The sequence below is a fragment of the Gouania willdenowi genome, chromosome 21 (assembly GCF_900634775.1).
Source record: "Gouania willdenowi chromosome 21, fGouWil2.1, whole genome shotgun sequence".
Lineage (NCBI taxonomy): Eukaryota > Metazoa > Chordata > Actinopteri > Blenniiformes > Gobiesocidae > Gouania > Gouania willdenowi.
In genome coordinates, this window is record NC_041064.1 from 18,581,118 (window position 1) to 18,594,517 (window position 13,400).

At 36.0% G+C, this 13,400-nt stretch overlaps 1 protein-coding gene across 7 annotated transcripts in view; it reads left to right on the forward strand.

Annotated features, from left to right (window-relative positions):
• Positions 1 to 13,400, forward strand: part of nalcn (sodium leak channel, non-selective) — a 78,476-nt gene that overhangs the window by 33,495 nt on the left and 31,581 nt on the right. For all 7 annotated transcript variants that reach the window (XM_028435632.1, XM_028435637.1, XM_028435631.1 and 4 more), the window contains 3 exons: positions 1,978 to 2,169; positions 5,452 to 5,589; positions 7,159 to 7,233. In XM_028435632.1, the coding sequence (XP_028291433.1) occupies positions 1,978 to 2,169; positions 5,452 to 5,589; positions 7,159 to 7,233 (405 nt within the window). The remainder of the gene's footprint in view (positions 1 to 1,977; positions 2,170 to 5,451; positions 5,590 to 7,158; positions 7,234 to 13,400) is intronic.

The following is a 13,400-nucleotide window of genomic DNA, read 5'->3' on the forward strand; positions in this document are numbered from 1 at the left end:
AAAAGATTAAAGCTTTGCAGAGTAAAATCTGCAGGATCACAGCCCTTCTGCACCACATTTAGACAACTCTGCCCTACTGTCCTCAGATTGGACATGCACATAGTATAACCATAGCTGTCCTCAACCAATCAAAGCATCACAGATGGGCCTTCAAGATCTGGAAATTGTTACGGAAATCTTCACGCATACACTATACCAGGGGTTAGCAACCTTTACTCTCAAAGGAGCCATTTTGCCCAATCTCACCAGGATTAAAGTCCTTCTGGAGCCGGAAAAAAAAAAAAAAAAACCTTCTCAATGCAAACAGTACAGTGTATAAAATTCTATAAAGTTGAAATAATATCAAATAATTTTATGAGTTAATGAATTTAATTTCTTGCAACATATCAAGCAATCTATTTTCTTCCAGAATAGTCTTTTTGTTAGTTTTGTTATCTTACCAGGGATTTCATTACAACTTAAGGTTAGCCACAGGTGCAAGTTATTGCACAATGTGATTTATTTTTAGGTTAACAAATTGTTTTTATCCTAATTTTATTTGAAGTTAATGTCATTATTCATCAATACCCTCTGTAAGAAATAATAATTAATTATTTTATTAAGTTTTTGAAAGCTATCTAGAGCCATTGCAAAAGAGTCAAAGAGCCACATGTGGCTCCAGAGCCACAGGTTGCAGACCCCTGCACTATACTGTACTGTATGTCTGATAAAATAAGGTGAAAAATAGACCAAAATATGTTTTGTGCAGTTTATTCCAGAGCTCTGGCATGAACAAAAAGGTACAGATGAAGAGGTATTTGGTGGAAAATTAAAAATGGAAATCACACAATAACAGCACAGATTTTTTATAGGATGATAAAAGCAAAGCTGATCAGAAATGCTGCTATTGGCTAATCACATAACAGAGGGGATGGGAATATGTTTTTTCCCAGTCAGGAAACCTGCAAGAACTTTGTTCTGAGATTGTCTGACACTGAGAGAGAATCTCCTGTGAGAACAAGACATGTTTTGTGAACTTGTCTGAGGAAAACACAACACTGGGGAAACGCAGCTCTGACCAAGCAGGGAGGGAGAAATGTATATATATATATATATACATTTGTCCTTGGGTGTTTTGAAAGGAGGTGTTTTGAAAGGCGCTTTTGAATGAAATTGATTATTATAAGCATCTATATTGACATCTATAAGCTCAGAATTATAATGTGCACGTAATTCTACCATTTCAAAAGGAAAGCTCCTAAGATACATTCGTATTATATTTTGACCAGGGTTGTAAGCTTTAAATGTACATTGTAGTCTCATATAGCCTAACTGGCATTATTTAGTTTCGTCTTATATTACACATTGCCCTCTTACATCTTCATTTTTAAATGAAACTATGCATTGATTCTGGAATGAATAGTGGGCCTAATGGTCTGTCAGGAGTTTAGAATGTTCTTTGCAACCCGTTTGTCACCACTCTCTGATTGTTATTATTACAGAGGTTTTCTTGGTAGACCCTTATTAGGTGCTGTGTGTGTCTTCCTTTTTTATTTCTTATTTTTTTTATTTTACTATATTTCCAGGGAACTGGAGAAAGCTATTCATTTGGCTGACTGTTGGATTCTAAAGTAAAGTCTTTTGCTAGAGGCACCACAGAGAGGATTTTGATCAATAGCTCCTCTCTGGATCCCCAATCAAAGCCTGACCAAGATGCATTACTGTTCAAAGGTTGTTGTCACCACAAGCAATTTAGGGACTAAGCCCAGGGACAGTGCAACGTATAACTACACTGTTTTCACTCGATCAAGATCAATGCTCTGTCTTCAAAAATCTACTGTATATATTGCTAATGCGTCATGATCAATTTGAGAAATTTGATCATATTTTCCCCAACATTTACACTTTGCTTTAACTTCATTTTACTATTGAAAAACTTAAAGCATCTGAGAAAGGTAAACTGTACAAACAAGTGATCTTCCACGTTTCTCTCCTCAGGTGCTCCGCGTGGTGCGTTTGATCAAGATTTCCCCCGCCTTAGAAGACTTTGTCTATAAGATTTTTGGACCAGGTAAAAAGCTGGGCAGCCTGGTGGTGTTCACAGCAAGCCTTCTTATTGTGATGTCGGCTATCAGCTTGCAAATGTTCTGCTTCGTGGAAGAGCTGGACCGCTTCACTACATTCCCTAGAGTAAGCAGCCACTCACACTCACCGTGGAAACGAAACAAGAATAAATGTCAGTGCATGTTTTTTTTTTTTTCACTGACAGCGCTTCGCGATCTACTGTGTTGGAGCGGTTACAATTGTAAATAATTAGGTTTTAATATTTACACTATTACAATTATTATTATTATATTATTATTATTACTATTACAATTGTTGAATATTTGTATAATATGAAGGCAAGGCAGACAGGGCAAATGTATTTTTTAGAGAACATTTCATACGCAAGGCAATTCAGTGTGCTTTACATGATTGAAAAGTGCAACAGAAAACATTTAACAGTTTAAAAATCAACAACATTAAATCTGCAGTAACAACATTAAAAATCTCCCTCTCAGTCATACAGTAGAGAATAAGAGTGCTTTTAACTTGAATTAAAAAATTTTTTACATTAGATGTTGACTTCAGCTCTGCTGGCAGGTTGTTCCGCTTTTTTGTATTAAAATACAAAATAGATATTGCAACGGTAACACTTAAAAACCGAGTTTGATTAATATATATACAGTATGTATAGAAATATTATATTTATTTATTTATTTTTTAAATACAAAGAAGAAAAATCTTTTGAAAATGCAAAGCACCAAACACAGCTGCTCACTTCATCAAAGACCCACAATAAAAAGCACATTTATCAGTGCCAGTCAGTAGCACACAGAGCGTTTCAGTATTTGTAGCTCACTTTGTTCTTTAGAAGAACTTCAATAGCTTCCACACACGTAAGTTGTCTGAAGATGCTGGTAATAAATGTACCTGATTTGGTCGGTGTGACCAGGTGTGGAGCAGCTTTAAGGCTGGAGGAGGTTCTTCTTCTACTTATTATTATCCCACAAAGTGTGAAGGGGTTTGAGCTTTGTCCGTCTATGCGTCTGTCCGAGTTATAGGAGACAGCTTTTCTCAGAAATAGTTTAAGATGCGATAACCAAATTTGTTGTGTTTCAGGGTATCAATACCTTGATGGAGTTAGAAAATGAGAAGTGTGCAATTCTTTTTTCCGGAGTCTGTGTTTTTTTACTCTGTTCGAGGTATCTTCAAAGGGGATGGCTTTTATTTGAAACCATTTAAGACAGTTAGTAATTTAATATTCTATATGATACTATATTCTTATGTATACATCTAAGTTCTTAGATTTAGGGCATTTAGGAAAAGGTTGTGACTTATAATGACAACCAATCTGGCGGAGGATGTTGATGACTATGTCTTCTTGTCAGAGGTTGTAAATGAACAGATTGGTGCACTAGCGCCCCCTCAAATTAAGGTCAAAAGCTGAATTGTTAGGATTCATTTCTGGTATATGTGAAGTGCCGTTCTTGTGTATTTATGAGGTCTTGCAGCCCACATGCGCGATTGCACAAATGACCGGAAGATCGCGATTGATGTATTGTGCACCCGTGGTCTACAGTGTTTTAACTTGAATAGTTAACTTTTGTAATTTATCACATATATACAGAATATGTTGTAAGGACCTTAATTCATAGCCCACATGAAAGGGCGTGTGCAGGTAATGCCTTTTAATGACTTCACCCAGATTTCCCCCAGTCTGAGGTTCTGAACTGATTATCCATTCATCATAAGTATGATTCTCCAATTTAAACAATTGTATCAAGTAATTACAAGAACCCATTTATATTCAAATGTAATTAAAATTCTATTTTAAAGGGCTAATGAACTGTTTTCTCTCAATCATTCAATCCTGTATGTGTCTTCCCACATTTGACTAATCTCAGGCCTTGCAGGAGATGAGTTTGATCATAAACAGATCCTGCCTCAGTATTTTTCCTCTCTGTCCTCTGTTTTGACTTTGTTTCACACTCACATTCATGCTCAGATAAATCAAATTAATCATATTTGGCTGCCTTCCCTATGACAAAACCTGTTGCTGGATTTATACTCAGTCAGTAAAGGTTAGGGCATTGATACTCGGTGGTAGGGTGGCTTTGGCTATACACTGGCCACGGTTATGTGATATTTTTTTAATTCGGAATTAGTTATTACGAATTAAATCATTCGAAATTAAAGTTTTCCGCTTCGTGTTTACATGGAAATAGTAATTCCTGATTTGAGGTTTACATGGAAACCCTGTTTATTCAGCTTTAGTTAATTCCACTTTAGGTCTGGGGATTGGGAAAGCTCTGATTGGAAAGGGGGAGAAGATGACGTATCAGGTCGATCACGTCTTTCGGGAGAAACACACAACAAACATTTTATTGTTGGCTGTAACACAGAAGACCACACGAGAACTGTTTTCACCTTTATTTTGAATGTAGTTTTGAAGCAACAGCTCAACAATAACACACTTTGGTCCACGGAGTGGAAAGGAGATAGGAAATAATCACCGGTAAAAAGCCCAGTAAAACTCCGGAAAATTATAACCACGAATAAATATTTGCTCCCTGGTAAAGATAGTAGCTCTAACAACTGCTATAATGATAAATTTGGTGATATTACAGCCTGTGTAGCAGTCCGGGTCTTAGTATCACCAGTCCGATGAAGCCTGTTCCGTTTGCTGATCTACGTGTGTGATAAGTCCATGTGTCTGTGTTAATGTCCACATGTTTATGCCTCCGTCCATCCCTTTTTTTCATTATATCTGTGTCTTTTAAGGCTCTTATTAAATAGTGTTGGCTCTATTCCGGGCCGCCATGTTGGATTATGTCATCACCCAGCGTGTCATCGCCGCAAGTTGCACATGCGCAACTGTTTACAAGAAAGAGGAATTATTTATGTCGGAATTAAAAACGGAATAAACCAGCCACCTAATTCGGAATTAAGTTTAATTCCAAATTAAATTAGCATTAGGAATTAAGTGTTTACAAGGTCAGGTTAAAGAGGAATTAAGTTTTATTCCGTTTTAAAAAGGAATATTAAGCTCCCATGTAAACGTGTCCAATGATAGGGCAGGCGTGCCATTTGACTCCTCAGGCCATTGCGTCACAGCTGGCTATTCCCCACGCCTTTATCTGACCTCTACCCAGAACATGAGAGAGCAGCTGAGCAGAGAAGAGCTTCCTCAATCATAAGCAACAGATGGATGGTCAGTAGGGGTTTCGTGCATACATCTGTGTGATATTTGTTCTTCTGTGGAAAAAAAAATGTTTCAAATGTCAAATCTGTCACTTTTGTTTTTGCTCTTTCTTTTCTTTTTTCCGCTGCTTCCCCTTGTGTATTCACTTGCCCCACTTGGAACTCTGTTCTCCCCCTTGGCCTTTATCCTCTCTGGTTTTCTCTCACCCTGTGCTTTCTTCCCTTTAGGCATTTATGTCCATGTTCCAAATCTTAACCCAGGAGGGTTGGATAGATGTCATGGACCAGACTCTGGTGGCTGTAGGTCACATGTGGGCTCCAGTTGTTGCCATATACTTCATCCTGTACCATCTGTTTGCTACTCTGGTGAGAAACATTCTAGTGAGAGTAGAAATTAGGTTTCAGAAGTTGGTGCATATTTTTCTTATGTTGGCAAATGTGTTTTTTTTAACTCATATTAATCGTTTAGTGTACTGAGATCTTACAAAAGCACAAAATTATTAAGGGACTATTTATTATTATTATTATTATTATTATTATTATTATTATTATTATTATTATTATTATTAACTGTTGTTTAAACATTGAGATTAAGACACCATGTGTGATCACCTGGGATTGAAATGGGGTCACCAGAAATGTTTAGTAATTTATTTAAAAAAATCTGTTACTCATACGCAATTCATTTGAGCCACAGGGCCCACTTACAATACAACATCATTTAAAAACAAAACAAAAAAACTTTTAAAAATACTTCCATAGAGTTTTATATGATTTAAAATATGTTTTCTCCTTTCTGATTGTCTCAACATTACCACAGCATTGTGTCAAGAGTCTCCCAGCAAGGCAGGGCGCTGGGTAACATGATAAAGGCACACAAACACACATTGATCCATCCCCAAAATTGAGTGCCGGGAGAAACAATGTGGGAAGCCTCAAGTTCTAATTAATTTGCATCTTAGCATTAGATTATAATTAGAATAAATTCGCAAAATCAAATGATCAATGATCACACAATTGAATTAAAGTTGACATCCTACATTTATCATTAGCTGGATTATTAGCTCGGTACTAAACAAGTTAGTTCATTCATCTTCCAAAGATTTAGATATATTAGATGTATTTTAATCCTAATAAGCGCAATTTCTACTGATTAAAGCAGTATGATTAAAGTATGAATACTGTATAACATTATTGTTAGATCAGTTGTTTTATATTATTGTTCTATCTAGTGTGATTTAGTCATTACATGAGGTTAATTTCACTAAGATGTGTCCTGTTTATTCATTTTGTTATGTGGTAAAGTTTTAGAAAGGAGGGAAGAACATTTTCATTAATTCTTGTGTCTACTTTAGCTCTTAAAAAATAACTAAACCACAATGCCACTTTTTTTCTGCTGAAAACACATTTATTTTGGGTATGAAGTAGTGTACGTTGTTGATTGATCCTAGTTCAACTCTTGACATATTTGTCAAAGTATTTCAATTTGGCATATTTAGTTAAAGAAATGTAAGAATGAGTGCCCTGTATGGGTTGAAAGCCAGCTATTACAATCAAGTTTTGCTATTAGTCTACTAGTTAGCATAGCATAGATTGTTCTTTGGCGATTTTATAGTATAGACGGCGTGTTTTAACTGCTCCAGGTTCAAGACTTTTTTTTTAATTTCTGCACGTCAATAAAAACTTCAGGATTTAGTTGTTTTACTTAGTACTTTAAATTGGACTATTGATAATTTGACATTTGATTTCTAGCTATTAGTCTTCAGGAGAGTCTTTTATTGAGTGTAGGATTGTTACCATATCTTGGGTTGTCTTTGTTCTTTTCGTACTTATTTGTTTGTGAGATTTTGATGGGAATCAGATATTATGCTACATTTTGTACTGGCCTAGGAACACAAAAGTAAGGCGTGCCTTTCCTGTGATATTGTTTTTCAGATTCTGCTCAGTCTTTTCGTTGCTGTTATCCTGGACAATCTGGAGCTGGATGAAGACCTAAAAAAGCTCAAGCAGGTGAGAAGCTGGTGTACATCTGTGCAAACTGCACATGTACTTTCTTCTGATTTTAATAACTGTTAAAATACCTCTTGGGATAAAAGATGTCTGTTTATTGTTTAATGACTGTTTTTCTGTCTGTAGTGCTCGAATTTGGCCATGAGGTTAAAATTCTGCTAAAATAAGGGTTAGAGAACACTTGCCTCCAATACGACTTTGTTCATTTTCAGGTTAAGAGTGGCTGATGGTTGATGAAAATATTATTGAGCCATCATAGCAATTACATTTTGAGTCTTGGCATGGAGTTCATCATGTGAAAATATAATAATATTAATAATAAATATCTGTAAGTCAGAGACCACACAGCAGGTCGAATCACTCTCATGAGCTAACTTTGTTTGTTTGTGTTTACTTTGAGCGCATGTTTCTTTCAACAGATTCATTTCTTAGTAATTTTTTTTTTTTTTACTCGTTGTGCATCGATTATTATTTTAGATGCAGATCAGGTAGCGGCAAAAAGTGGAAGATCTTGTGTGTTTGTCAACTTTAAGTTTTTTAATTTGTTCTGATTTTTCCATTTCCATTCACTTTGCATTTGTGGTTTCAGTACACTGAGGCAATATCTAAAATATGTATTTGAGAAAAAAATGACACTGTTACAATACTGTTAAGCTGTTGTTGTTTTTTGTTGGTTTTTTGCCCTGATGTTGATATTTTTTAGGTTAATTTCGATCTATTTATGGTAGAATGTTTGCCATTGGACCTCAAGCTTAACAGTGTCATATTGAAGCCTATTCTACTCCTAGGTCTGTCCATAATAAAAAAAAAAACAAAAAAAGAAACATTTTCATTTAAATGTGGGTTTGGGTAATCCATCTATTTCTAAACGAATCCTCCTTTTAGAAGCTAAATATATAGCTAAAATATATGCCTTAATACGCTGAACTTTTAGTAATGTTTTCTTTCATACGCATTTGCTGCTCTTCTGGAAATGAATGCACTTACACACAAATACATGAGCCTTACTTGAAGCCACTGCACCCGAAGTGAATTCCATTCTTTTGTCAAAGTGATTTCAAGCATACTATTTGACAAATTGCTAAAACTAAGAAGCTTTTTGATTTGATAAAAACATGAAATTGCTTTTATCTGGTCAGTTTCTAATAATGTTTCCATCCTTACAATGGCAAGCCTTAACTGAACTGTTTGTACGTTTTAACATTCCTGGCTGCAGATCAGTGGTTAGAGGCAGTGTCAGCTTCAATCGTCAGTACACATAGGTAACTACTGTATAACTGTTCCCAGATGGTTGCCCCCTTTCATACAGTTTAAGACGGGTGACAATATATTTATTTAGTGCATAAAGCACGAGAGATGTGTGGAATCCTTATTTATCTTACACATCGCTTCTTTTTATTGCACATATTTATTAAAAAAGATCTGTTGTAGCCAATTATGTAGTAAATTATTTGAAATGCGACCCCAAACTCTGTGCGTACTCCTTTTCATTTTTATGCAATTTTTTTTCTTAACTCACCAAAATTATCGGATGAAATAATTGGAAGAAAAAAGTAACAAATTAAGCAAAATAAATTAAATTACTAAGGGAGTTCAGGAAAAGATATTTTTATTGAATTTCTACAACCATGGGGGGAAAATGGAATATTTCTTTAACTTAATGTTTGCTACAAAATACAGGCAGTACAATGACGGAACATCACAATTATAAATGACATATCGGTTCATCTTGTAGTATTTTAAACATGGACATGAAATTAAAAATGTCTTTATAAAAAGCAGAAAATGTAGTGTTACTGAGTGAACCTCAGTCAATCATCTCTTGTCATGTTACCGGTGTGCCACTAATATCTTTATCCAACATGTCAGTTCTCCTTGGGTGCCCCTGCTTTTTGCGCTTTCCATTAATAATTTGTGTTAATTCTTGAAGATGATAGGTTTTAAGGAGTTTAGGGAAGACTTTCATGCACTATATACATTCTAGTGAAATTTAGTTAAAAATTCAGCTCTTAAGTTTAGATGACGGTGACAGCCCATAGTTTTCCAGCATGCCCTTGTATTCTCTAGTCCGTGTGTGGATGAGGCAGCAGGACTTCTGCCCATCTTGGTTATTCGATAATGACATCATCAATCGAACCTCTTGGTAAAACCATCCGTCATCATTTGTTTGTTGATTGCGCTGCAGCCTTTCTGGGGCAATGACTTACATCCGTCAAACTTGACAGATCGTTTGTCTTGATTTGGCTTTTCATTTTCGAGTCAAAGCTTAAAGCATCAGTGGGAGCACAAAGGCTTGTTGCTCTGTGATGAAGCAGATCTTCCACGCTGTGCCAAAATCTAAAGTTGCTTTAATGTCGTTAGCCACTTGTACGCAAGTCCTCAATCAGTGGAATATAATCACAGAGCGCAGGAGAACCGGAACAAAACATAATTTGCTGTTACTAACATGCACACACTAACACAAGTGTGTTTAAAAGTAAAAGCAACAAGTCAGATGAGTCAGGAGCACAGAAATTGCATGACTTTAAAACTACTACATAAACATATATGTACTCGCACTAACAGCACAAGTGTGCGTGGACGTGGATGCATTGTAGCGCTTTTGCCGTTCCTCAGTGTTGATTAGGATAATTCATTTATTGCATGAAATTGGTTTTGCATGAACAGTTTAATGAAACTGAAGCTGAATGGTAGAGCAAAATGAAAACAAGTGACCACATAGATACACACAAATCCTGCTCTTTGTACCAGCCTCCCAGCCATCTTTATATATACCCTATGTTTAAGATTATTTGCATTTTATCAGCTATTATAAGATGTAGACACAAAACATAGAAAGGCTGTATTGTCTTTTTGTCTCTCAGAAAGACCCACAGTTAGACTACAGGGTTTCTACTTCATCTTGAATTATAGATGCAGACTTAGCTGAGTATAAACAATCATTGTTCACTTAAACAAGGAGTTCAGAGCTGGATATTATCTTAAGGGGCTTGATGGCTATTGTTGATAAACTATCGCTTTACCTTTTCAAAGTTTGTGACTGATAGTCTTTTCTACATTTAATAAATCAAGAGTGAGGGGAGGTTCAGGGAAAGTGGAAAATGTTCATCCTGTGCCGGCAGAAAGCAGCCTAATAGGAATAAGTGTTTACCCCTAAAGGCAGTGAAGATGATGATAATGTGTTGTGCGTCCATGTTCAAATTGTCAAATGTGAGAAATTTTTGTATGCGTTTCCATGTGCACACCTTTAAAAAAAAAAAAAAAAAAACGTGTGTGTGTGCGTGCATGTGCAGGGATATCTGGCAATCAAACAGGTCCTCAGGCCTGTTGGATGACTCATCGGGAGCCAGTTTGAAAATGTGTTGATAGTAAAAAAAAAAAAAAAAGAAAGAAATAAGCAATAGCAAATAAAGCAAATAGTAATCTGTAAGTAAGAAAAAAAGGTAAATGCATATTCAACTTTATTTATATAGCGCCAATTGAACAGTTATCTCGAAGCGCTCATTTTTTTTTTTTTACAGCATTTTGAGCTCCTTCTTTAACATGCACTTTACCTTTGGGGTTTTATAGAAAGTTTTCAGATATCATTTTGCTTTTTTCTGTGCATTGATAATAATTTTCAAGTTAGCTTGGGGTAATTGATAGTTAAAAAAAAAGAAAAAATCTTCACACTTCTTTTCTCACTATAGAGTTTTCTCACCACAACTGGTTGAAACAGATGGCAGCCCATCTCTGCGTCTGCCTGTGTGGAAGATTTCTTCCTGTTAAAATGTGAAATAATCCTCATTTGTGTCTTTGTTTTGTTTTTTGCTTTTTCCTTTAATAAACAGCATACTAGATAATATAAAGTTCAAGCTCTAAATGAGCTGAATCAGTATAATTTACCTCACACGTTCCCACTTCTGAATCCTTTAAACAATTCAGGGAACAGTTTTGCATTGTTTTGCATGGATGGAGTTTGTGCTCTTTTTTGCAATGGCTTCTGCTCTTTAAAGGTTACCTGTTCTGTTGTGAACTTTAATTGCATGTTCTCAAAACAGAAGAACAAAATTACAAGTATAAATGAGATTTAGACAAGTAGTGAGAGTTTTACTGCTGTGACAGGCAGTGGCAGACTTAGTATTTTGGGGGCCCAAGGCCAACTTTTTGAAGGGGCCCTCCCACATGGGCATGATCATCAAACATTTTGCATTTTAAAGGTTGAGCAACATTTAGGGGCGGATTCACTAAATGTTTAGAGGTATTGAAATATGTGCAAACGTCACTCCACTCGCTAATAAGGAGTACAAACTCCAGGGAATCAGGACTGCGCGTCTTGAGCGCGTCAGAATGCGCCCTCGATCTATTTAGCGCGTTTCCCTCTGATGAATATGTAAAGTAGGCAGATTTCATAAATAATAATGTCTTCTGGCACCCTTTGGTTTTTATTTGCTTTGAATAGCCTTTTTTAACCAGCACCTGAACCTTTTCCCTCAGGATTTATTTTGAGGAGCTGCCTTCTCCTGCTCCTGAGTTGTGGCTTGCGCGCTTTTTAAGGCTTCCTGTGTTTGAGTGGGGGTGGCCATCAGGATGGACACAGTCATCGTGTGTTTGGCCTGCTCCTCTTCGATTTGAAGATTTCTGGCTCTAAGTTTTTCCTCTACTTCATACAGGGCGGTCTGTAGTTGTCCCAGCTCTTCTAGAGACTTTATCGTATTTTTGACTATCATCTGCTGCGTCGGCTAATTTATAATAAGACATAGTAATGTGTTTATACAAGAAAGGGTTAAATATAACAGTGGAAAATACAACACTGCCAATAGAACTAACAACAGCTGGAATATCCTTGATGTAGAGACAAAACAAGCTGCAAACTTGTGTGTCCAAAAGAGACATTCCCGAGTGGTGACGTCATAGATGAAAAGGGAAAAACCTTTCGAACACCTTGCGAAAGAGGATGAACTTTTCTTGAACTGGAGGAATGCAAACAACGTCTGGCAGGGAACAAGGCCGACACGAACAACGATAGAGAGGAGGAGGAATAAAAAAAAAAAAGACAACACTGACTACAGATGAGAATAAATCCTACACAAAAAAGGACTGTTCAGAACAACCTAAGAATGTTTGACCAGAGAGACATGTAAACCCATGTAAATTTTTGATGTACAAAAAAAGACATTACTTCTGTTCAAAATAATTTTTGATGCAGATGTTTCCCACAGCCTGAACTTTCTGCTCGGCGAACATTTGTTCCTGGAGCCTGTTACTTATCTTTAACAATGGTGCCTTATCTTCAGCCTGTAAAGTGTGACATAGCTCCTCCAGTAAAAGTTGGGTTCTGGTACTCTGGTTGGTTTGTGCTTCCCAAAGCAGGTTATTCTCGAACTGGAATGAAGCCTCCTTGCCCTTGTTGGATGAGGTCTCATGACTATCAGATTTAGCAGAAGTAAATGTTCTCTGTCGTTTTCTATCCATTTTCAATGTTCAGATGCAAAACAAATTTTACCAAAAATAAAAAGGTTTTTCAAGGTGTAGAAGTCTGTATGTGCAGAGAAAAGAAGAAATTCATACTGATGCCATTCACATTTTCAAAGTAAAAGTCAAAGTGTTTTTCCTAGTCTCCCTAGGGTGAAATTTGTGTTGGACAGAGAGATCTGCTGCACAGACAATTCATTTATTTTATGTATTAAATATAACAACTTATTACATAAAAAGTTGGGGAATTAGGTAACAAATCTTCTGCCGTAGTGAATTGTTGACTTTCCAACGGTTAGATTAATTTAATTGAAACAGCAATAAAATAATCTACTAAAAAATGTCCTTACATGTTTATATGATTTGTATTCACAACAGATGTCTAGATGTATGACTTTTTGAGTCTGTTGTTTGCTTATAAAGATGTTAGCTGTATTAAACAGATATTTCTCTGCTCTACAGTTGGTTTGTATCACGATCCTTTCCATGTATCATAATGTGATGATGAACCATATATCAGCAACTATCTTGCTCCTTTTCAAAAAAAATTTGAAGATTTCCATACTTTAAACATTTGTTCATGTTAAATGAGTAAAATACTTTTAATGTGTACAGTTAGAATCTAGTTTTTTCTAAAAGCATTTCTATTTTTTTTGCCCTACCTGTGTACCAGCAGTTTTGAGTGTTTTGTTTCCTATACTACTATATTGTAT